Source organism: Tamandua tetradactyla, chromosome 8 (genome assembly GCF_023851605.1).
Source record: "Tamandua tetradactyla isolate mTamTet1 chromosome 8, mTamTet1.pri, whole genome shotgun sequence".
NCBI lineage: Eukaryota > Metazoa > Chordata > Mammalia > Pilosa > Myrmecophagidae > Tamandua > Tamandua tetradactyla.
In genome coordinates, this window is record NC_135334.1 from 7,406,189 (window position 1) to 7,432,498 (window position 26,310).

The 26,310-nt window shown below is 37.0% G+C and overlaps 1 protein-coding gene and 2 pseudogenes across 3 annotated transcripts in view; 1 reads left to right on the forward strand and 2 right to left on the reverse strand.

The window, feature by feature from the left end:
• Nucleotides 1-26,310, forward strand: part of ARHGAP32 (Rho GTPase activating protein 32) — a 450,472-nt gene that overhangs the window by 201,622 nt on the left and 222,540 nt on the right. For 2 of the 3 annotated variants that reach the window (XM_077112455.1, XM_077112453.1), the window contains exons 3-5: nucleotides 24,023-24,114; nucleotides 24,669-24,710; nucleotides 25,097-25,181. In XM_077112455.1, the coding sequence (XP_076968570.1) occupies nucleotides 24,023-24,114; nucleotides 24,669-24,710; nucleotides 25,097-25,181 (219 nt within the window). The remainder of the gene's footprint in view (nucleotides 1-24,022; nucleotides 24,115-24,668; nucleotides 24,711-25,096; nucleotides 25,182-26,310) is intronic. The other variant, XM_077112454.1, reaches the window with a different exon arrangement.
• LOC143643821 (polycomb complex protein BMI-1 pseudogene) lies at nucleotides 3,684-6,385 on the reverse strand (annotated as a pseudogene).
• LOC143643822 (60 kDa heat shock protein, mitochondrial pseudogene) lies at nucleotides 15,172-16,887 on the reverse strand (annotated as a pseudogene).

Here is a 26,310-nt window from a genome sequence, read left to right on the forward strand (position 1 = left end):
CCATTGATGAGAGTGGTGAGTTGAAGTCTCCACCTATTATGGTATATGAGTCTATTTCTCTTTTCCGTGTTTGCAGTATATTCCTCACGTATTTTGGGGCATTCTGATTCGGTGCGTAAATATTTATGATTGTTATGTCTTCTTGTTTAATTGTTCCTTTTATTAGTATATAGTGTCCTTCTTTGTCTCTTTTAACTGTTTTACATTTGAAGTCTAATTTGTTGGATATTAGTATAGCCACTCCTGCTCTTTTCTGGTTGTTATTTGCATGAAATATCTTTTCCCAACCTTTCACTTTCAACCTATGTTTATCTTTGGGTCTAAGATGTGTTTCCTGTAGACAGCATATAGAAGGATCCTGTTTTTTAATCCATTCTGCCAATCTATGTCTTTTGATTGGGGAATTCAGTCCATTGACATTTAGTGTTATTACTGTTTGGATAATATTTTCCTCTAACATTTTGCCTTTTGTATTATATATATCATATCTGATTTTCCTTCTTTCTACACTCTTTTCCATATCTCTCTCTTCTGTCTTTTCGGTTCTGACTCTAGTGCTCCCTTTAGTATTTCTTGCAGAGCTGGTCTCTTGGTCACAAATTCTTTCAGTGACTTTTTGTCTGAGAATGTTTTAATTTCTCCCTCATTTTTGAAGGATAATTTTGCTGGATATAGGAGTCTTGGTTGGCAGGTTTTCTCTTTTAGTAATTTAAATATATCATCCCACTGTCTTTTAGCTTCCATGGTTTCTGCTGAGAAATCTACACAAAGTCTTATTGGGTTTCCCTTGTATGTAATGGATTGTTTTTCTCTTGCTGCTTTCAAGATCTTCTCTTTCTTTTTGACCTCTGACATTCTAACTAGTAAGTGTCTTGGAGAACGCCTATTTGGGTCTAATCTCTTTGGGGTGCGCTGCACTTCTTGGATCTGTAATTTTAGGTCTTTCATAAGAGTTGGGAAATTTTCAGTGATAATTTCTTCCATTAGTTTTTCTCCTCCTTTTCCCTTCTCTTCTCCTTCTGGGACACCCACAACACGTATATTTGTGCGGTTCATATTGTCCTTGAGTTCCCTGATACCCTGTTCAAATTTTTCCATTCTTTTCCCTATAGTTTCTGTTTCTTTTTGGAATTCAGATGTTCCATCCTCCAAATCACTAATTCTATCTTCTGTCTCTTTAAATCTATCATTGTAGGTATCCATTATTTTTTCTATGTTTGCTACTTTATCCTTCACTTCCATAAGTTCTGCGATTTGTTTTTTCAGTTTTTCTATTTCTTCTTTATGTTCAGCCCATGTCCTCTTCATGTCCTCCCTCAATTTATCGATTTCATTTTTGAAGAGGTTTTCCATTTCTGTTCGTATATTCAGCATTAGTTGTCTCAGCTCTTGTGTCTCATTTGAGCTATTGGTTTGTTCCTTTGACTGAGCCATATTCTCAATCTTTTGAGCGTGGACAGTTATCTTCTGCTGCTGGCGTCTGGGCATTTATTCAGATTTCTCTTGGTGTTGGACCCAGCAAGGTTGTAATATTTTTCTGTGAAATCTCTGGGTTCTGTTTTTCTTATCCTGCCCAGTAGGTGGCGCTCGTGGCACACGTTTGTCTGCGGGTCCCACCAGTAAAAGGTGCTGTGGGACCTTAAACTTTGGAAAACTCTCGCCGTCCTGGGGGTTCGCTAGCCGAAGCGGCTTGAGCCGGTCGGGGTCCGAACACAGGGAGGGTTGCTGGTCGCCGCAGCCAGGGAAAGAGCCCGTCCGAATTTCCTAGTCGGCCCTGGGCAACAAGCGTGGCGGGAGGGCGCCAGCGGCAGCAGCCCGCCCGGGAGAGTGCACGTTCCCCGGGAGTCACGGGTTTGGAAGGGTCCTCCCCCACCCGTCACCGTTCTCCGCGGCCTGGAGGTTTCCGATCCAATTCTCTCAGTTGGTCCGGGTGCTGCGCGTGGTGTGGGCGCCAGCCGCGGCGGTTTCAGGGGACCACCTCTCCAATTCTCCCAGCCGGCCCGGGAAGGGGGAAGGGAGTAACTCCGGCCGCTTGCCACCCCACCCGGTAAGGCCCGCGCGCCTCGGCGATCTCACCCGAGCTGCTTCTCTCAGCCAGCCAGCCGTTCCAGGATGGGGTACGCTGTCTTTTTTATCTCTGTTGTGGCTTTGGGCGCTTTCTGTATCGTTTCTACTCCCCTAGTAGGTGTCCTGGAGAAGAAACTAAGATCCGCGCGTCTTACTAAGCCGCCATCTTCCAGGAAGTCCTAGAATTTGATTTTGAAGCCATCTGGTCCTGGACCTTTCTTTGTTGATAGGTTTTTGATGACTGATTCAGGCTCTTTTAGTTTGTTGAGGTCTTTTATTTCTTCTTGAGTTAGTGTAGTTTGTTTGTGTGTTTTTAGGAAGTCTTCCATTTCATCTACATTGTCTAGTTTGCTAGCATGCAGTTTTTTATTTTGTTGGGCTCTGTAGTAATACCCCCCTCTCATTTCTGACTCTTTTTGTCTTTGTCAGTCTAACTAAGGGTTTGTCAATTTTATTGATCTTCTCAAAGAACAAACTTTTGGTATTATTCTTTTTTTCTCTCCAGTTCATTAATTTCTGCTGTAATCTTTGTTATTCTTTTTCTTCTGCTTGTTTCAGGATTAGTTGTTTGGTCGGTCTCTAGTTTCTGCAGTTTTTCAGTTAAGTCATTGGGTTTAGTTCTTTCGTCCTTCTTTTTATTACACAGTTACATTTTTCTCTACTACAACAGTAAAATTTAAGAGTCAACATGCTCTACTGGAGAAGAGTTGGTATTGTATGGACTTGCCAATTGCTTCCATTGGAACAGAATTTAGAATTAGATATTCACATTAAAAATATTCTATGCTGATAAGCAAGCCTCAAACATAGAGTATATACAAAGGTCAAACCAGTTGGGAGAATTTTAACAACCATTTCTGAGTGAATGGAACAATAATTTCTTTATAAGATTTATAAATAAATTATACAGTACTATTTCTTGTTATGTTGTACACCAGTATGGTATTATAGAACAAGCATACTGCCATCTCATTCTATAAAAGAGAATCTTTTCAACAAGTCAATAAAATAAACAGTAGTACCCACTTTTGCACAAACTGAAGTAAAACTGAAGTTTACTTTACTTTGATCAGCTTTGTGCAGCAACAGAGGAGTAAGAAAAGGAAACATATGAATCAAAATGGCTGAATATGCCAGAAATTGTTATTCACGGTGACATGGCTACATAGAATACATTATTCTATGCATATTCTTTTCTTTGAAATTTCAATATGAAAAGCACTTGATTTTTATAGGTTCATGAAATAGTATATTAAGAACAATCAAGGAGAATGTAAGATAAGCATTAGTTGGATTAACAAACTATGGCCCAATGCTCATATCCATATTTCCAGTGCAAACAGTGGTTACAGAAACCATTCATCTTTCTTAACACACACACATAAAATCTTACTTTCCTCTCCCCAGAAATCAACTCTTTTTAAGAACTGTCTTTTTCATTTAATGCCAATATAAATATCAAATCTAGTCCATCTTTTATAGCCAAATTTAATGTCACTGCAGAACAAAGCAAATTGGACAATACTCAAATGTATTAGCATTTGTAAACCTGTGATGGTATGAAGATATCTATATAATCAGGAGTTTAAAATTGTTTTCCTTAATGGTCTTAAATTTCAATTAGATGAAGTTACTGAAGACCCATTGACTGATAATTTCTGGGGTCTATTGGTGAAGGAAGATTGATGGTTTCCAGTGGGGCTGTTGCTGATTCTTTTCATCATACTAGAGATGTGTGGGGTAACTGTGTTTGGGGAGACTTAATTGGGGTGCTGAGTCTTGGCACCCATGAGGAGGTGGAGGTGAGGCCTCCTGCTGGTATGTTGTCCTTGTTACTACCAGAGTCACTTTCCAGTTCTCCAGCAGTCATCAGTCCATCTTTCTGATGACTGATCCTGTTTCTTTTACAAGTAGGTTAAACTCTGTATTTCAAAGGACATGGTGCATCCCTTCTCCAGGTATAAATATAAGCAAATCCATCAGTGTATAATGATCCTTTTAAGGTTCCTTTTCATACATGACATCAATCTGAAAAGTATTAGGTGTGTCTATTTTACTTCTGAGAAACTTCCTTGGGTATCACAATCATTGCTGCAGGGCATCATAGGTATCTGTTATCATTCAGCTCTTCCTTAGATTTCTCTGTGTCTTTGTTTACTTTCTAATCTAATCTGTTCTAGTCAAATAATTAAATGGATAAACTTATTATCTCATCAGTAATAATTTTCTATCTGCATTAGAGCCATTGGCAGTATCATCTAAAGGATGAACTGTATAAAAATCCCTTCTCTTTTTTTCATTTTTGAAAAGCCCTGGAACTAATTTGCGTACACTATATTGAAGCTTTTATCTGACCATTAATTTATGAGTGGTCTAATTTCGTGAATTTTGACGTAACGGATTGAATGGTACTTGTCAGTCTCCAAGTAACACACTCTACACATTTTACAGAAAGATTATAAACATTTGATTGTGGTGGTAGCAACAATGGCATATCCTACACAAAGCACATACATCAGCTGGGGATTCAGCTTCATGATTTTGATTCTGGTTGATTGGTGTATGTTTGCTGGATAAAAGACTGCTTGGCATCTGGCTAGTGCTCCACTCAGCACGGAGTGGACCAAGCCTCAGTCCCATCCTGGAGCCCCCTCTTCTAATGTAGGTGTTTAAGGCTATAAATTTCCCTCTTAGCATTGCCTTTACTGCATCCCGTAAGTTTTGAGAAGTTGTATTCTCATTTTCATTTGTTTCAAGATACTCATTTCTCTTGCAATTTCTTTTTTGACTCATTGATTGTCTAAGAGTGTATTGTTTAACTTCCATGTATTTGTTTATTTTTCAGTTCTCCATTTGCTCTTGATTTCTAGCTTCATTCCACTATAGTCAGAGAAAATTCTTTGCATAATTTCAAATTTATTAAGACCTGTTTTGTGCTCCAGCATATGGTCTATTCTCCAAGATGGTCTAATTTGGAGAATGTTCCTTGAGCACTCGAGAAGAAAATATATACTCCTCTTTTGGGAGCCGATGCTCTGTATTAGGTCTAGTTCATATTATTTGGACTCTGATATTTGTTGATCCTCTCTTTATATGTTCTGTCTGTTGCAGAGAGTGGCATGTTGAAATCTCCCACTCTTATGGTAGAGTCATCTGTTATTCCCTTCAGTTTTGCCAGTGTTTGCAAAACAGTGTTTGCAAGTGTTGTACTTTGGGGTTCCTTGATAAGAAGCATAGATATTTGTGATTGCTATTTCTTCTTGGTGAATTGTTCCCTTTATTAATATATAGTGTCCTTTATTTCTTCTAACATTTTTGCATTTAAAGTCTATTTTGTCTGATATTAATATAGTTACCGTAGCTTTATTTTTGGGTCTACTTACATAGAGTACCTTTTTCCATCCTTTCATTTTCAACCTATTTGTATATTTGGGTCTAAGATGAGTCTCTTGTAAACAGAATATAGATGGATCATATATTTTGATCCGTTCTGCCAATCTGTATCTTTTGATTAGGGAGTGTAATCCATTAACATTCTAAGTTATTACTGTAAAGGCAGTTGTTAATTCAACCATCTTATCTTTTTGTTTTTGTTTGTCAGATCTGTTTTTTTCTCTGTCTTTTTATCTTTTTAATTTACCTTTACTGATACTGTTCAATTCTATACCCTCGTCCAAACTTCTGTCTCCTGTCTCTTCTTTTCAGACAGCAGCATTTCCTTTAATAGTTTCTGTAGGGCTGGTCTCTTATTATTGAATTCTCTCAGATTCTGTTTATCTGTGAATATTTTAAACTCCCTCAGTTTTGAAGGGCAGCTTTGCTGGATAGAGAATTCTTGGTTGGCAATTTTTCTCTTAGAGTATCTTAAATATTTTGTAACAATGCCTTCTCACTTCCATGATATCTGATGAGAAATCAGCGCTTAGTCTTATTTGGCTTCCTTTTTATATGGTGAATTGCTTTTCTCGCTGCTTTCAGAATTTTCTCGTTTTTAGCATTTGACAGTCTGATTACATGTGTCTCAGAGTGGGTTATTTGGATTTATTCTGTTTGGTATATGCTTCTTGGATTTGCATATTTATGACATTTCTAAGGGTTGGGAAATTTTCAGCTATTATATTTTGAATATTCTTCCTGTTTTTTTTCCTATCTCTTTTCCTTTTGGGATACCCATGATGTATATGTTTGTGTGCTTTGTGTTGTCAACTAATTCCCTGAGACCCTGCTCAAATTTTTCCTTTTTTTTCTCCATTTGTTCTTTTGTCTCTCTGAATTTGGTTGACCTGTCTTTTTACTGTGCTGATTCTTGCTTCTGCATCTTCAAATCTGCTGTTGTATCTCTCAAGTATATTTTGAATTTCTATTGACAGTGTTTTTTATTTCTAGAAGTTGTATTTTCTGCTTTCTTTCAAAGTTTTCTTTGTGGACAGTTTGTTTTTTTTTGCATGGTGTGGTAGTTAGGTTCAGGTGTCAACTTGGCTAGTTGAAGGTGCTTAGTTCTCTTGCTGTGATGTTTGATTTAATTGACTGGTACTTAAATGAGAGAGTTCAACATAGCACAGCCCAAGCAGCTCAGCATACCTCATCTCAGCAGTCACAGCTCAGCCCAGGCCTTTGGAGATGCAGAAAGGAATCACCTCGGGGAAAGTTGTTGGAACCCAGAGGCCTGGAGAGAAGGCCAGCAGAGATCACCCTGTGCCTTCCCACGTAAGAAAGAACCTCAGTTGAAAGTTAGGGTGCCTTTCCTCTGAAGAACTATATATTAACTAAATAAATCCCCTTTTATTGAAAGCCAGTCCATCTCTGGTGTGTTGCATTCTGGCAGCTGGCAAACTAGAACACATGGGCAGGCACTGGGAAATGAACCTGGGTCTCTGGCATGGCAGACGAGAACTCTGCCTGCTGAGCCACCTTGGCCCACTCTGTGGATAATTTATTTTAGAAAGCACATGAAAGTACTCACTCCACATCTTCTGCCTTCTCATATTTGTTCCTCTAATTATAATATGTATCTATTGCTTTTTTTCTGACTGATTTTAAGACTTTCTCTTTTCAGGGGTTTTAGTCATTTGAATATGATATACCTTGGTCTGATTTTCTGAGTGTTTATCTCACTTTGGATTTGTTGAGATTTCTGCATCAATATGTTTTTAATTTTAATATGGTTTTGAAAGTTTTCAACTCTTATTTCTTCAAGTATTTTTTTTCTGTTGCTTCTGCCATCCCATCATTTTCTTTTCCTTTTTTGGGGGGCCTTCAGTTACACATAAATTAGATGACTTGATATTGTCCCACACATCACTGAGACTTTTTTCTATTTTTTATTTAATTTTGGATGCTTTCTCTTTCTCTTTCTTCAAATTCGCTGATCTTTTCTTCAAATATGCCTATTATGCTATTAATGTATTAGGTTGTTTTCATTACATATACTGCATTTTTAATCAGTAGTAGTCCCACTTAATTCTTTTGTATTGTTTTCATTTCTTCTTTATGTTTGTTTTCCAGCCCTGAGTATGTTGAGTATAGTTACAGTAGTGCCTTTTATATTACATTATTTTTATTGTTCCATTATTTTTGTTATTTGGGGGTCTGTTTCTAGTGAGTGACTTTTTTCCTGGTTATGCTGTTTTGGTTGGTGGTTCAGTTTGCTAACGCTGAAAATATACCAGAAATGGATTGGCTTTTACAAAGGGAATTTATTAGGTTGTGAATTTCCAGTTTAAGACCATGAAAATGTCCAAATTAAGGCATCAAGAGGGAGATACCAACTCTGAGGAAAGGCTCCTGGTATCCAGTTTTCCTCTGTCACATAGAAAGACACATGGTGATATTTACTGGTCTTTCTCCCCTGGATTCTGGTCTCAAAATGACTCTCTCATCTCTTGTGGGTACTTCTGGCTTCTCCTGGGACATTTTCTCTCTCTTTCCAAAATGTCTCTCGCTTATATCCTCTCATACAGGACTTCAGCAAGGGGATTAATACCCACCTTGAATGGGTTGGGTCTCATTTCCATTTGAACAACTAAGCAAAAGGTCCCACCCACAGTAAGTCTGTACCCACAAGAATGGATAAAAAACAAAGGCTTTTCAAGGGGTGAATAACAGATTCAATCCAGCACAGTTGGATTTCTTAGACTTCTCTTATATATGTGAGTGGCTAGAGATGGTAAATTATTTCAAGTTAAAGTGTATGTATATATTTTTGTTTGTTTCTGTATAGTTTCTTCCTCTGTGGCCATTATTGAAATATGACCTCCTTTCTTCTGTCCAACATAACTGCTACTTTCTGTTTACATTTCTTCTACCCAGCATAAATGTTTCTTTCTGTTTAGAGTGTAGGACTCCTTGCTGCAGTTTGGAAATGCTCACAGACCAACAGTTTGGGTGAATTTGGAGTGTACTATATACTTTGTTCTCTCAAGTATCACAGCCTTTCATGTCTCTTCCGAATGGTTGACCTTTAGTGTTTTCACTAGTGACCCAGTTTCGGTTCATCCTGCTTTTCTGGTTGTTTTAAGTAGGAGCTTTAGAAGTGTTTTGGGTGGTTTGGTACCTGGGTTAACTAGTGTTTTAGTTTTCTAAAGCTGCTGGAATGCAGCATACTGGAGATGGATTGACTTTTAATTATGGGGATTTATTTAATTAATAAGGAAAGGAAAGGCAGCTAGCTTTCATCTGAGTTTCTCTTGTCACATGACTAAGGCACATGGTGACATCTGCTGTGCTTCTCTCCTGACTTCTGGGTCCCATCAGCTTCCCCCAGGAGATGTCCTTTCTGCATCTCCAAATATCTGGGTCTGAGGTGCTGAGCTCTATTCTAACCTCTCTCTTTTAAGTCTCAGCTAATTGAATTACATTGCACTCATTGCAGAAGGTACTCCCCTTAGCTGACCGCATATTTAATCAGCCATACATGATAAAATCTACAGCAGTAAAACAGCTGGGCACCATCACCTGGCCAAGCTGATACCTGAACATAACTATTACAGCCTTTGTCAGCCTCACAACTATACACATCACCTTAAACCATACTTAATCTCTAAATAGAAAACAATAACAGACATATTTTCCCCTAATAATGTTCACCTGTCCTGCATACAATGCACTAAATCTTTCCATAAAGAAAATACATTAATTTCATCACAATATCACAAAGACCTTAAACCATTTCATTAACAATACAAATGCAGTGCCATTTCAAGAATAATACACAGGGTGGTGCAACGGTGGCTCACTTGCAGAACTCTTGCCTGCTATGCTGGAGACCCGGGTTTGTTTCCCAGTGCCTGCCGATGATGATGATGATGATGATGATAATGATAATAATAATAATAATAATAATAATACACACTCTCATCAGAGTCAGCTATAGGCATGGTCTGACTTAAGGCAAAGTTCTCATCCTGCTATGAAACTGTGAACTTTAGAGCAAGTTGCCTGCTTCCCATATACAAAAATGGAACAGTCATGTGATAAATGATCCCCACTGCTATAGGGAGAAATTGGAAGGAAAGCAGAGGTCATTGGACCTAAACAATTCCGAAAACCTGCAGGACAAACTGCATTAGATTTTAAATTCTGAGAGTCATCCGTCTTCAGGGCTTTCAGAATTCATAGTCCCACCCTTTCCAAGGACCTGTGCAGCAGCCTTGTCTTCAAACACTGGGATGAGGGTTGCAACACTGGGGAACTTTGGGGAGATCACCTTTTTTTAGGCCTCACACTTATCAAGCGTCTAGGTGGCACTCAGATTCTCTTCCATCTCCAGGGCACCCACTCAACCCCTTCAGAACACTGGGGTGACAGCCAGCCTCCTCCCAGTCCCTGGGGAATGTGCTCCATCCACTTTGAGGCCTGGGGCACCTGACTTCTTCCTGAATATTGGAGCGGAAGGACCACTGTCTCCCTCCAGGGCAAACTCACTCCCTCCACTTTCATGGGTGGATCCCCTCTCCCAGCCTAGGTTTCTTGGCTTTAGACCTTAGCTTCCATGGTTCTACCTCCGAGGTTATTCTTCCTTCTATCTGTATATTTTCTATCCCTTCCAGTTCAGACCAGCAATGGTTCCATTTATACAAGTCTCACATAAAACTTTTTGACTTTATGTGCAGCATATAGGGATTGAAGCTATCAGACAATAAGACTTAACATAAATCCTTTCTGGATAACTCCATCTCTAATCCTTGGTTGTCTTGTACTTACTGACTGGTTCCATGTTTGGTTAAATCCTCATGTGGGGCACTATTTTCTGGGGTTTCGCTTTCTGGAAGCCCAGAATTTTCCAGACCATAAATATCTAGTTTCTTAACATCCGAAAGTTCAGTCCTCTGCGTATCCTGATCTTGCTGTATATTACTATAAGCTGCAAGTAGAGAGCAGGCTGCATCCTTCATATTTAGCTTGGAAATTTCCTCAGCCAAGTATCCCAGATCATCACATTCATATTCCTCCTCGATCCAACACCAGGAGTCAATTTTACAGAATTCTCTGCCACCTAAAATAAGAGTCACCTTCCTTCCAATTTGCAAAAACACATTCCTTTAAGACTTCAAAGGAAGTATCTTCAGAGTCCACATTTCCACAGTCTTTTTGAAGTAATCTAGGCTTTCTCTGTCAAGCTCCTCACAACTCTTCCAGAATCCTCCCCTTAACCAATTTAATAAGTTTCTCCAACATCTTTGGTATTTGCAAATACAACAGCATCCCACTCCTCTGTCACCACAATCTGTTTTGGTTTGCTAAAGCTGCTGGAATGCAGCACACCAGAGATGGATCAGCATTTTAAAAAAATATATTTTTATTGAGAAATAGCCAGACATATAGTCCAACCACATTATACAATCAGTGGCTCACAGTATCGTCACATAGTTGTGTATTCTTCACCATGATCATTTTTAGAATATCTATATCACTCCAGAAAAAGAAATAAAAAAAAAGAAAAAAGAACTCGTATGTGGGTCAGCTTTTAGTAAGGGTATTTATTTAGTTACAGATTTACAGTTCCTCAAAGGAAAGGCATCTAGCTTTCATTTGAATTTCTCTGTCACATGGCAAGGCACATGACAACATCTGCTTGCTTCTCTACTGGCTTCTGGGTTCCAGTGGCTTTCCCCAGGGTGTGTACTTTTTGCATCTCCAAACATCTGGGTCTGATCTCTTTTGACCTCTTCTCTTTTAAGCTTCTACCTGATTAAATTAAATGTCACTTATAAATAATGACATTGAGCAAACTATAATTATTGGACATGGTATCCTCTTGTGAAGTCCATTTTCAGAATTTTTGTTCATCTTAAAACTTGGGTTTTCAGATTATCTTTTCTTTTCTTTTCTGTTATTTTATTTTATTTATGGAGCCCTTTATATATACTGGATAGAAGATCTTTGTTTTTAATTTTGGTGGGGTTGAATTTATTATTTTTGTTTTATGGGTAGTGCTTTTTGTTTTCTCTTTAAGGAATCTTTCTTGACCTTAATGTATTCTCCTGTATTTATATTTAGAAGATTTATTGAATTTCCACCTCTGTGGACCAAGTTGCTATAAGGTACATCATGGGAACACAAGTTCAGGTGCAACAGAGTCTCTTGGCAAATGACAAGTTTGTTGCTTTTATGACACAAAGCGTCCAAAGAGCTGGGGGAGAAGATCCTATCTTGGCCATTTCCCTGGGGTGAGGGTTGGTGGATGGCAGCTCCACATGCCTCTTTTTAAATCAGAGATGAGGGACCATTTGTGACTGGCCTCTGGGGAGGCCAGCTGCTCAGCAGCTCTGCATACCTTTCTTTGTTTTGGAGTAGAAGGACATCTATACTGTCTGAGTGCCAAGGTTTTATATACCTCAGGGTAAGGGGGTCTAGTGTTGGGCAACCTTTGTGCCCTGGCAAGCATCTGGGACTGGTTGGGATTTAACATCTTCTATCTCTCCTGGCTGCCTGAAGTCTCTTGTGAAATAGAAGGATATTGAATATCTGCCTGTGAACAAGCGGTAGTGGAAACATAAACACCTGAGCATGTACAAGCAAGAGGGGAAACTTAGCAAACACCTATGTACAGACACTCAACAGGGGGATAGGAGAGGGCTGGGAAAATGGCTGGTGAGTGTGTCCTTGATTTCCTGTACAACCTTGAATGAATTTCTGTGAATTAAGAGAAAATTCAGATTTTGTTCATATTTTACATACTTTAAAACATTGTGCCAATCTTATTTATTGATAGTATTATTCTTTTTGGAATTGTATTGATACCTCTGACATAAATCAAGTTTTAACATATTTATGTTTTCCTTGTCTGTAACTTTCTGTTTCATTGATTTGTTTAATCTGTGCTCGAGTAGTGCACTCTTGTTACTATTGCTTTATAGTAAGTCTTTAAATCAGAAAATGTAAGACCACTGACTTCCAGGTTTATAACTTTAATGGCAAGCTTAAAATATCTTAACATATTACATGTCAGACAAATATTTCTGTGATTAACTTATGAAGTGTTCTCAAAAACCTTAAACATATAAAATATGAACATAATGTATATTAATAAAAATAATGGATGCAAATGCCTACTGAAGATGTGAAATTGTGTTTAACTGTTTTACCTTGTTAATTCTAAAGTAAGGGTAAAGAGGTAATCCTTCTGTCAGATTGACAAAGATAAAGGTTAGTAATATTCAGTTGTGAGAAAATAGGCACTCTCGTATAAAGCTGTTCTAGTTTGCTAGCTGCCAGAATGCAACATACCAAAAACAGAATGGCTTTTAAAAAGGGAAATTTACTAAGTTGCTAGTTTACAGTTCTAAGGCCGAGAAAATCTCCCAATTAAAACAAGTCTATAGAAATGTCCAATCAAAGGTATCCATCCAGGGAAAGTTACCTTGGTTCAAGAAGGCCGATGAAGTTCAGGGTTTCTCTCTCAAGTGAGAAGGCACATGGTGGACACAGTCACAGTTTCTCTCTCGGCTGGAAGGGTACATGGCAAACACGGTCAGGGTTCCTCTCTGATCTGGAAGGGTACATGGCAAACACGGCATCATCTGCTAGCTTCTTCTCCTGGCTTCTTGTTTCATGAAGCTCCCCAGGAGGCATTTTTCTTCTTCATCTCCAAAGGTGGCTGGCTGGGGGACTCTGCTCCTCGTGACTATGTCGTTCTGCTCTGCTCTCTCTGAATCTCTCATTCTCCAAAATGTTTCCTCTTTTATAGGACTCCAGAAACTTATCAGGACCCACCCAAATGTATGGAGACACACCTCCAGCTAATCCAGTTTAAGAACCATTCTTGATTAAATCTCATCTCCAGAGAGATGATCTTATTACAGTTTCAAACATACAGTGCTCAATAGGGATTAGAAGAAGCAGCTGCCTTTACAAAATGGGATTAGGATTAAAACATGGCTTTTCTAGGGCACATCATTTCAAACCAGCACAGTTGGTGACAGTGAAAACTGAATCAACCTTTCTGGAGGATCATTTAACAATTTGCATCAAAATAGAAGCATAAAATATTATTAATAATAAAAGTTGAGCTATTTAAATGAAGAATTTTATCTAACTATAAACTTTCATAGACCATTGCTTAATTTTCAAGAAAATTAAAAAGTGAGATAAAATCTTGATTTGCTTTTCTAGGGTAGTTAACAATACTGAGCTTCTTTGTCTGTCTTGTACTAGGTTGGAATGTCAAATGTTATTCTACAGGCTCTTTTTTAAAAACATTTTTATTGATAAATCTTAACATACAAACATTCCATACATGATGGCTCACAATGTTCTGTATTTATCACCATGATCATTTTTTAGAACACTTGCATAACTCCATAAAAAGAAATAAAAAGAAAAAAGGAAAATCTCATACATAACATACCCATTACCCCTCCTTCTCATTGACCAGTAGTATTTTCATCTACCCAATTTATTTTACCCTTCCTCCCTCCTAGTATTTAATTATTTTCTTATCCATATTTTTTACTCATGTGTCCATATCCTGGATATAAGGGGCATCAAACACAAGATTTTCACAATCACGTAGTTCCATTGTAATTCTTATATCTTCATACAGTCATCTTCAAGAATTAGCTACTGGGAACACAGCTCAGCAGTTTCAGTACTTCCTTCCAGCCACTCCAATACACCATCAACTAAAAAGGAGTATCTATATAATGCAAATGATAACCTCCTGGAAAATCCCTCGACTCTGAAGAGTCACTGAAACTTTATTTTCTCTCATTTCTGTCTTCCTCATTTTGGTCAAGAAGGCTTTCTCAATCCCCTGATGCTGGGTCCCGCCTCATCTGGGATTTCTGTCCCATGTTACCAGGGAGATTTATACCTCTGGGAGTCATGTCCCACATAGAAGATTCCTTTGCTGCGTCGCTTAGAGAGAGAAGCTACATCTGAGCAACAAAAGGCATTCTCTGGGGGATGACTCTTAAGCCCAATTTTAAGTAGGCTTATCCTATCCTTTGTAGGAATAAGTTTCATAGGGGTAAACCCCAAGATTGAGGTCTTGGTCTATTGATTTGGTTGTCTCCACTGCTTTTGAGAGTGCCAGAAACCCTCCCAAAGGGAAAGCTGGCTATTTCCTCCTTTCGCAACTGAATATTACTAAACATTAATAATACTAAAAAGTGCATTGCCTCTTTTTTTTAACTTTAAACAAATTTTTATTACACAAATGTTTGTCACATAATTGGTTATTTCTCTTCTTTGTACACAATTATTCTTACTTTCCTCAGAAAGGCTGCTTCTCATCTAGTGATAGTGAGCACTAAAATCCTGATTTTAACAGAATCAGTAAAAATGCCCCAGTGATTTAGGTTGAAAACAATACATTGAAACATGGTTCTTGTACCCAGTATCAGGAATGTACAAATGACTTTTTATTCAAAAAATACAAAATAAATTATCTGTAGGCATGGCCAGTGACAGCAGTAAACCATTATGTATTGTTAACTGAAACCAGTAATTGATGGTTGTAGTGGTTTTCTTATATCAGCCAGCCTTTTCTTCTGTTGTTTTCTTCAAATGACTTTCTTAAGTTGTTGGTGAGAAACACTGCCTTGAGCGTCCCATCACAGTTCATTAATCGTGGTAGAGCACTATTCTAGGAATTAGAACATATTACCCCCCCCATACCACCATTGCACCAGTTCTGCCCCTTGCACCCATTGCAGGGTCCTTCTCTTCTTTAGGAATTTCTGTGACTACAACTTCTGCTGTGGTTAACAGAGAGGCCACCCCAGCAGCATTCAGTAAAGCAGTTCTTACAGCTGTAGTTGGATCAAATAGTTCCTTTTTCCACCATATTCACAAAATCTCTAAGCATAACATCATAGCCAACTTCTGAGGAACTTTGCATAATTTTCTAAACAATCATCAAACCTTCAACACCTGCATTTTTAGCAATGATCATTGCAGGAATTCTGAGTATTCTTTTAGTAATTTCTGCACTAATTTTTGATGTTCATTACTTGGAGTTAATCATTCCAAGACTGGAACGCATCAAAACAGAGCACAGTCACTTCCAGAGCAATGTCTTCTTCAACAGCAGCTTGTATAGCATTGAGGGCATCTGTAACTCTCTTTTCATTCACTTCCACATTACTTGTTTGCCAGCCTTCAACACAGCTACTCTATCTGAAAGTTTTGCTAGATGTGTTCATTTAGTTTTTCCTTTTCATATTTGCTACTTGTGACATCTAATCACTCAGTGATTTCTTGAATACGTTTTTCAGTATGAGCCTTTTTACCTTCTCCTGTCAAGAGCATGGCATCATCTTTGGTCACTATGACCTCTCAAACTTTCTGAAATCATGAGGCTGAACATCTTCAAGGTTTAGAGTTAACCCCTCTTCTCCAAACACTGCACCACCAGTAGCAATGGCCATGTCTTTGAGCTGGTTCTTTCTATTACTACCACAACCTGGAGCTTTCACTGCTACAACCTGAAGACCAACTTTTCAGCCTATTCAAAACAAGTGTACTTAGAGCTTCTACATCAGTATCTTCAGCAATTATGACCAAGGCTTATGGTGAGTGTTGGCAATTTCAAGAGCAGATACAATGGATTGGACAATAGAAATTTTCTTTTCACTCGATAAAACATAGGTGTCCTGGAATTCACATTTCTGACCTTTTGATGTATTTAATAAAGTATGGGGACATATAACCCCGATCATACTTCATGCCTTCAGTAATTTCTAGTTCATCATTCAGTGTTTGTTTTTCCATCCTTTACTGTGATGGCACCCTTTCTTACAGCCTTTTTCATTACATCAGAAATGATGTTGCCAGTTTCTTTATCTCTGTTTGCAGAAATCATATAACCTGAGCAGTTTCTTCAGGGGTTGTCACAGGTTTTGACTGTTTCTTAAGTTCAGCAACTACAGCAGCAGCAGCTAACATCACACCTCTCTTGATTTCTGCTGGATTAGCATCTTTGCTAACCTTTTCTAAACCTTCCGTGGCAATAGAATCTGCCAGTACAGCAGCAGCAGTGGTGTCATCCCCAGACTCTTCATTTGTGTTGTTGGCAACATTTTGAACAAGTTTAGTGCCAATGTTTTTATATTTAACCTTCAAGTCAGTTGACTTTACAATGTTCTTACCATCTTTTGTTACTTTGGGACTTCCCCAACTCTGTTCCGTAATCACTGGTCTTCCCTTTGGCCCTACAATAATGGCTGCAGCATCACCTAAAAGGACTACACCTTGAAGCATAAAGGCTTGGGCATCTGTACTGAATTGTACATCTTTGGCATAAGGTCGAGTGAGATGAGGAGCCAGTGCCCTAGACACTGGCATCATCTGACAAAGGGCTGCGAGTAATTGAACCATTTCTGGGTGGCAGCAGCTGGGCATGCAAATGGAAAAGCAGGCTGTCAGTAGTGAGTGAGGGCTCCCTTGGCTTTTGCTCAAGGAATTTGTTCTTTTGAGTATTCAAGAAGACTTTGATTAGAGAATGACACAAGTCAATTTGTTCAATAAAATATGAATAAAAATATAAGAAAATACTCCAACATGCTATATATAGAAAAAATCTTTTGGGAGATTAATTTTGGGAAAATATAAGCATTTGACTAAGTTATTGAGATAGAGCTGGAATGGAGAAGATAGATTGAAATTGGTCTTTAAAGTAGAGATGAACAAATCGGGCTAATTAATATAGCCATTGCATTACACAGTGAAAACCATAGGTTTACAACTGTATGGGCAAAATGAGGAGACATAAGTAGTTATTTAATCTATTAATTCTCTTGCAAGTTTTTGGAGCACATGCTTTGCATCTGATGTTGGTAATTTGAAGATGATTGAAGCTGTGTCTAACCTTGTCAGTTTATAACTAAAGATAAACACAGACAGTTTAAATATAAAATGATATGTGCTTTTATGAATATCTTTTTCATTGCCTTCTGTTGTCTCTTTAATTTCCTATTGATGAATGGTGCTATTACATAGTTAACTATGTAAATTCTATTTTGGGAGCAAAATTAAGTGATGATAGAACATGAATAAACTTGGAAAATTGTATTTTCTGTGAATGCATTTCATTTAATGATATTGAATGAATATTAACTATTTTCTAAAAGAGAAGCTTTTTAATCTTTGATCTGGAGCAACAGAATTAAATGAGTGATAACCTGCATGCTTTCAGAGGAAATTCATGACATTATATTTTATTTTTTGTATGTAGGCAAAAATCTTAGTTTATCAGTCAACAGAATAAAAGTACTATGTATTCTTTTAGTTATGTTTGCTGTATCTTAGAGGAATCAGTGGTATCACTTTTTTATGTTAGATGAACTGTATTTATTCCTTCAAAAAATACAGTGAGTTCTCAAAATGTACTTGGAAACTTTTTAGGTCATGGGGAAATTTTGCTGGAAAAAACATAGTTGCAGATTAGTTGAATTATTCAACAGATTAGTTAAATTATTCAACAGATTAGTTACATTTTTTAATCCTGTAAGGTGTTTTGGACTATCAATGGCTCATTGGCCATTATTAGTGTTTTCTGTCTGAGCAGAGGTTTTTCTGTCTGGGTCTATTGGATAGCATATGGATTTATGCTTGGTTCCTTGATTCTCTTGTAGCTGCAGAGATGTGTGGTTCCTAATGTGCTTCCCTCATATAGGTGACAGGCTTGGCAGCTTTCTTCATTTGCTCCTCAGGTACATGTTAGGGACAATGATCTGTCTAGCCCAAAGATCTGGTTTTTAAAAACAAATTAAGATTTTGATTTTTAGTCTGCTTGATAAAGTCATCATTGTCATTTCTCAGGTGGACCACTGGTCCCTTTTAAAATTCTTTCATATTTTAAAGGAAGTTTATGAATAATTTACAGAAGTAAGAATAAAGTGGAAAGCACTTAAGACATTTTGATAAAAATTTAAGCTTGGCTCACCTCTTAATGTCAAGAAAATTTGGTGCATATGCATCATACAGGGTGATAGAATGTTGTCACACGTTATTTTTAAAAAATGAGGTTATTCAGGTTGTGTACAACATTGAGTGGTAAAAAAGGACATACTTCCTTTTGTCCTTTGAAATGTATTGCGCACTCACTAGTTCTTAAGTTATGCAATATTCACCTAGGGTATTATCATCTGAAAACTAGTAGTCTGAGATTTTATTTGTACGACCAATTTCGTTATAATTATTGAGTCTACAGTGCTATAGTCTGTCTCTTCACATTCATGCTTTGATGTGTCTAACAATTGTAAAATACCTATTTCAATTTTCTTCTCTTTTCTGTTATGGATGGAAAATAACTATTGGATTCACAAACTTATTAAATGAAAGCTCAAAGCAGACTACAAAGATGGTATCTTCAAGCTTTTTTTAAAAATGTTTTTTATTGTGAAGTATAACATATAAACAAAAAAGCAATAAATTCCCAAGTATTTTAACAGTTTTAGAACAGATTTCGAAGTTCGGTAAGGGCTGCAGTTCCACAATTTCAGGTTTAACCTTCTAGCCTCTCCAAGAAATTTTTTGAATCTTGTCTTCTTTGTTATAATGCCTCCTTCTCCTTTGTTCCTTCTCCTATTCTTTTTTTTATTAATTAAAAAAATTAACAAACAAAACATTTAGAAATCATTCCATTCTACATTTATAATCAGTAATTCTTAATATCATCACATAGTTGCATATTCATCATTTCTTAGTACATTTGCATTGACTTCTCCTATTCTTTATGGATATTTGGACTATGCCCATTCTAACTATTTCATGTTGAAAAGGGGTGTCAACAATATGGAATAGTGGAATGGAACTAAGTATTCTTTAGATTGACAGGAATGGTTTTGTTTGGGGGTTGGCAAACTGTGGCAGTTAGCAATATCCAGCTGAAGCTTGCTTTTAAGAGTAGCCTCCAGAATAGACTCTCAACTCTATTTGAAGTCTCTTAGCCACTGATATCATATTTTGTTCCATTTCTTTTCCCTCTTTTGGTCAGGAAGGCATTGTTGAACCCATGGTGCCCAGGCCAGGCTCATCCCTAGGAGTCTTGTCCCATGTTTCCAGGGAGACGTTAACCTCTGGATTCGTGTCCCATGTTGTTGAGAGGGTAATGATTTCCTTGTAGAGTTGGGCTTAGAAAGAGAGAGAGAGAGAGAGAGAGAGAGAGACCACATCAAAGCAACAAGGGAGGTTTTCTGGAAGTAACTCTTAGGCATAATTATAGGTAGACTTAGCTTCTTTGCTATAGAAATAAGTTTCACGAGAGCAAGCCCCAAGATCAAGGGTGTGGCCTATTAACTTGGGAGGTGTAATGTTTGTGAGAGTATCAGGGGTTTCCCAGGTGGTAAAACTTAATTGTTCCATATTTTTTCTCCTGAACCTCAAGGGACTTTGCCAATACTTTTTAATTATCTGCCCAACATATCTAGGTACATATCCAGGTATTACATTAAACTATACAGAATTACAAGCCCTTGTTCCCATTCTGGTCCGTGTGTTTGGGTTGTTTAAATGAGCTATCCAGGCAGGTTCAGTTAGATTGTGTGAAACAGAAAATTTAAGTTTTGGACAAAATAAATTTCTCTTCCTCTGGTCTCATGCTGTAGGTGAAGCTATAAAATACAAACGATATCCTTCTTTGCCCTGTAGTTTGATTTACCTTAGTCCCAACCAAATTGGCTTTGTTCTTATCTTTTATTGAAGCCTGATCTCTTTTTCAGTTTTGCTAACATTTGTTGTCTGTAGCAATGCTGACTTTCAGAGCTGCAGAACTCCAGCTCTGAGTCTTAGGTATCACACGGATACGCAAACTTCACAGAGGTTATACACGTATATAGGACAGTATCTCAGAATCTAGAAATAGCACAACTCCAGGTTAGATGTAATGGGTATATAAGCTTACAGTGTAGATGCCAATTTTCTTAAAAATATTTTCTAAAAGTGACCATACAAAACTTGCTCTTTTGTTTATAGCTTACTTTGCACAACATAATGTCCCCAAGGTTCATTCACGTCATTGTGTGCCTCACGACTTCATTCCTTTCTGTAGCTACACAATATTCCATCGTGTGAATATACCATAATTTGCCTTTCTGCTTCTCAGTCAGTGTACCCTTTGGTTACCTCCATCCATTGGGCATCATGGATAATGTCCAAAATAAAAAATCAAAGCCTTACATTATCCTCACTTATCTGTACAGTCATCAACACTCTCAATTTTAGACACTTTTAATTGCTCCAAAGAGAAAAATAATAGATAAACGCACTCTTACCCAATAGCAAGCAAATCTAAATCTCCCCTTAATCCTTACTTCCTCCCCAATTACTTTCCCCTGGTATTGCTGTGGTACTGTTGATGTCTTCCATGCAATAGTAGTTTCCCCCCATACTCCTCTATTATTGACTCTTTGTACGAGAAACATAACTCTGAGGTAATTCATGCAGGAACTTAGTTATTTTTGGTGTGATTTGGAGGGGTACATGGGTCTATACAATGCCTTTCAGTTGTATTTACCTTCAACATGGCAATATTACTTATGACCACACTAATGAATTACCACCACTGCTATCCATTCCTCTACATTTAAAGTTCAACCTCATTAGGTAACCGATCACATGTGTGTCTCTTGGTCCCCTTTGTTCTATGTTATAAGCCTCTAAGTTTACCTATACCAGGGTAGTAACTGTGAAATGGAGTATCTATTCTTTTGTGTCTGATTGTTTCTTTCAGCATTGTGTCTTCAAGGTTCATCGTCCTCTATTTGCTTCTGGGTTAGATTAGTTTGCTGTTCTTTCTCTATTTCCTCCAGGTAAGCAGTTAAGTCCTTGATTTTTGCTCATTTTTCTTTTTTAATATAGGCATTTAGGACAATATATTTCCCTCTCAGCACTGCCTTTGCCACATACCATACGTTTTGATATGCTTTCTCATTTTCATTCTTCTCCTGGTATTTACCAGTTTCTCTAGCAATTTCTTCTTTGACCCACTGATCTATCTTGAAGGATCATGGGTACTAGTGAAGAGTGCTTATCCTGGTGTTCTGGGGTATAACGATCTATGTAAGTCTTTTAGATCTAATTTATTGATCACATTGTTAAGTTCTCTATTTCTTTGTGGATCCTCTTTCTGTTTGTTCTATCTGTAGAGAAGAGTGGTGTATTGCATTCTCCCACTATTATTGTTGAAATGTCTGTTGCCCTCTTAGGTTTTGCTAATTTTAACCTTAGGTACTTTAGAGCACCTTGATTATGAGCATAAACATTTATGATTGTTATTTCTTCTTGTTGAATTGTCCTTTTTATTAATATGTAATGTCCTTCCTTGTGCTTTACTTTTATAGTCTATTTTGCCTGATATCAGTATAGCTACTCCTGTTCTCTTTGGTTACAGCTTGCATGGAACATTATTTTCTGTCCTTTGTTTTTCAGTCTGTATGTGCCTGTGGGTCTAAGATGAGTCTCTTATAAACAGTATATAGATGGATCGTATTTTTTTCAATCCATTCTGCCAGTCTGTTTCTTTTAATTGTTCAGTTTATATCATTAGCATTCAAAGTAATTAGTGTAAAGGTAGTTCTTTAATTTACTATGTTATTCTTTTTTTTCTGTTTTTCAAATCTATATATTTTCTTTATTTCTCTTTTTATCCTTAGGATATCCTTACTCTTCAATTCTGTGCCTCCTACAGGCCTCCCTCTCCTGTCCTTTTTTTTTTCAGCCAACAAATCTCCCTTTAGTATTTTTTTTGTAGGATAAATCTCTTGTTGACAAATTCTCTCAGCCTTGGTTTGTCTGAGAAGATTTTAATCTCTCCCTCACTTTTGAAGGACAAGCTAGCTTAGGGGGGATAGACTAGAGTGTATGGGCACTCCACTTTTTTGATTCCTGCACTTTCCTCCAAGCAACTGCTTGCCCCTGGTATAGGCATGATCAAGCACACTCTTGCCATTCTCTCTGTCCCAGTTTCCCTATCTTTAATGCAGGACCTCCCTAGATAGTGAAGAAGACTCTCCCAGTCACTCGTATCTTGGAACTGGAGTCCCAGTCACTGTTCTGTCACTGCTCTTATTGTTCCATGGAGCAGGCATGGAATCAGCCTATCCTGTTCTGCCATCTTTCTAGGAGTCTGTCTTTAAGCTTTTAAAAAATACCTTCTTGGCAAAAGATGTAACAATTTGGGCAATAAAATACAAAAAGGGAATAACGACTTATTTTCCTTTCACTTCAGCCTTTTAGATCTGGGATTGGCAGACTTCAGCTTGCTGACTACCTCTTTTTTCAACTAAAGTTTTATTGGCGCACAACCCTGCCCAGTCACTTATGTGTGACTGCTTTCATAATACAGTAGTGGAATTGAGTAGTGTCAGAGTCAGTATCACCCACATACTTAAAATATTTGCTGTTTGGCCTTTTAAGAAAAAATTTGCCAACTCCTCTTCTAGGTAATTCCCTTCCTGTTCATTTTAAAAGATAATATCATTATTATTTTTTATTTTAGTATTTTTAGCATGCTTGGGAATTATTGAAGAATTAATGAGTAATGATTAAATAATATTACTCAAGATTATGAAATAGATCTAATTCTTAGGTTTACGAGATAACTCTATGTTTCAAGATAGAGGAATATATAATTAAGATCCAAGCATATTAGGAAAAAGGTCAAAGAATCCATATGGTAACTATAAGATAATGACTTTTTTTTCTACTACTAAAGAAAATAAGTAACTTTTCTTTCTTTTTTTTTTTTAAGAAGAAATACAGTGATCTTTGAGAAGGATTGATCATGAAGTATCAATCCTTGTAAATAGTTAAACTTGGTAAGAAAAAGAACGATCAAAAACTAAAATTGGATCCAGTGGTCTGTGGTGATATACCTGTACTTAAGGTTATTTCTTATAACTTCATGTGTTGATACCTCATTTCTTTGAAAGTCAAGGTTTTTTACATTTATCCAAATTGTTTTTGGGTATTTGTATTGTTTTGTTTTTTAATGATGCAGCTAAATGTGTCACTAAAGTTGAAAATTCAACATTCTATAAACTTTAGCAATCAAAGGAATAATTTGAAAGCGCTACATACATGTCATGTCAGATTTTGGTGTGAGAAATGCTTGTTGTAATTCTCTTAATTGTGTTCATTTTACGATTTTAACCTTTATTAATCATTGTAACCAAGGTTAATTTACTCCAACAACTCCCACCGGAGATTTTAGTTTGCAGTGAGATACAGAATAGCTGATTTTCAAATTTGATTATAAGAGGATGTAAATTCTGATTTTCCTAGTAGGTTTTCCCTTATACATTAAGCTAAATATTTAAATTAGGTGACTTTTCCCTCATTCTTAAGAAGTAAAACTCAAATGAATTATGATTTCAGAAGAGATTATTAAATTAGTATGCATTCTTGGTGGTAGGAAGTCATGAGAGCCAGTAAAATTAGCTAAAATGTTCTTTTTAAAAAAGTATTAATATAAAGGAAGAGTAATAAATCTTCTGTCTTTATTTTTTTCAAGGCAAGAGGAGCAGATGTTCCAGAGATTCCTGGAGACCTTACTCTTAAGACATGTAGTAGTACAGCCAGTATGAAGGTTAAACATGTGAAAAAGTAAGTAATAGTTTTATAGTCGGTTTTAAATAAATTCCCTCAAATGAAAATCAGTTAATTTAAATGAAAATCAGTTAATTAGTTCTTGTAGAGGTTTTATTTAAATTCCTTACTGCATAGATTCTTACTGTCCATACATTTAATTATGCCATTAATACTTAAATTGGGTCTCAGCATTTAGCAGAATAGGTCTTCAGATTGTCTCTTGTCTAAAAATATACTTTATTCTTGGTCTTGATCCAGCTGACATCATTGTCTATTAGATTGCATTTGTTTTACAGAATGATCAAGTATGTCCTTCTTGGTGCCTTTATTGTGTGTTCTCATTCATTTAGAAAATTCAATTCATTGTTATTTGAGTTATGAGTTTGCTGTATCTCAGCCTTTGAGAAGCTTGAAATGAACATCAGTAGTTGACTGTTAAGGGAAATATCTGAAGGCATTTTGTTTACGTTTTAACCAGAAAAGCCTTTTCTCCTGTAGAGGGTTAGATAGCTTTGATTCATTTCTAAGTGGAGAAAAGAAAAGGATAAAAATGTTTATTTTGCACCCAGATCCACTAATCCAGGACTGATGGGCTGTGACAACATTCACAGGTAAAAGCTAGTTTTATATTTTGTAGTGGCAGTGCTACTTCTGGTTAGAAGCTGGCTGTTTACAATTAGTTTCCATAACATTCCCTGAGAGTACACCTTTGTTGTACTTGGGTCAAGATTAGGAGACATTGACTTGGGTCAAGATTAGGAGAATATAGTGATGTTTTTTGTTTGTTTGGCTTTGAACTATGCACTAAATGTAATTTTTGTTTGCTTCAGTGTACCTCTGAAAGGATTTTGATGGGTATGTGTGCTCAGGCGCATGCGCTTATTGAACATTTTTGTTTGCGTGAACTCTTGAAACCTACCATGTTTTCCCTTTAGGCTTATTATTTTGATTATTCTAGTATCTTGTTTTTTTACTGATTTATTTTCATGTACTTCAGGTTACCGTTTACCAAGGGCCACTTTCCGAAGATGGCTGAATGTGCACATTTCCATTATGAGAACGTTGAGTTTGGCAGCATACAGGTATATATGATGTATATCCTAAATCCAAAATTAAGATATATCTGGCAAGTGACACTTGGAATTAGTTTTTTCTATTGATGTCTTTTGAGGTGAAAACTTTTATTTTCTTCTGTTAATTATTACTTGATATCTGATTGGTTCCATTTCAAGTGGAAGTAGTGTGATAGAATCAGTGCAAATCTTGGAATTTCTGTCAGATTCCTAGACAGAGTTTATCACTGTTATGAGGCATGAACTATTCTAGTTATTACCTGACTTTATATTGGTGAGCTGGGGATGGGTGGGAAGAAAAGAGTTAAGGTTGTTTTTAAGAATAGTTTTTCTTATTCTGACCTATATTGTATGTGTGTGTTTGCATATACATATATGTGTGCATGTGTCTGTGTTTATGTTCACGTCCAGATTAAGATAGAGAAATTTCTTGTGAGCCCCTCCACATCACATTTGCCCTCCCTTCCCTAGAGGTTACTCTTACTGTGAATTGTATTATAGTCATTAGCTGAGCTTTTTTTTTTTTATAGTTTTACTATCTACATGCACCACTAATAATTGTTTACCTTTTCCTGTCTTTGAACTATATGTAATGGGAATCATTCTAAGTCATTCAACAAGTATTTACTGAGTACATCCTCTGTATGAGGCAGTGTTTTAGGTACTTCAACTATATCTGTGAATAACAGAATTTCAAAAACTTATTCATAAAGAGCTTAGAATGTGACTGAGAAGACAGTCAGTAAATAGCAAGCATAATAATTAAAGAATATATGACATGTCTGAAGGTGATAAGAGCTATGGAAAAAAGTAGAGCAGGAAAAGGGATCAGGAGTGGTGGGAGCAGCTGTCATATCAGACCAGGGCTAGCATCATTATTGAATATGTTCTTTCATGACTTGTATCCCTTCATCCCTGTATATAAAATTCATCCCTACTGCTGTAGTTCGTTCAGTTTCACAGCTGCATGGTCCATAGTAAGCACATCGTAGTGATTATTCATTTGTCTTTTGTTGGAAATTGGTATATTTTTAGTATTTGGCTGTTTTAAGTAGTGTCTCTGTGAACACTTTTGTATAAAATCCTGGTGCACACATGAAGAATTTCTCTGTGGCATATTCGTGAGAATGGAATTTAT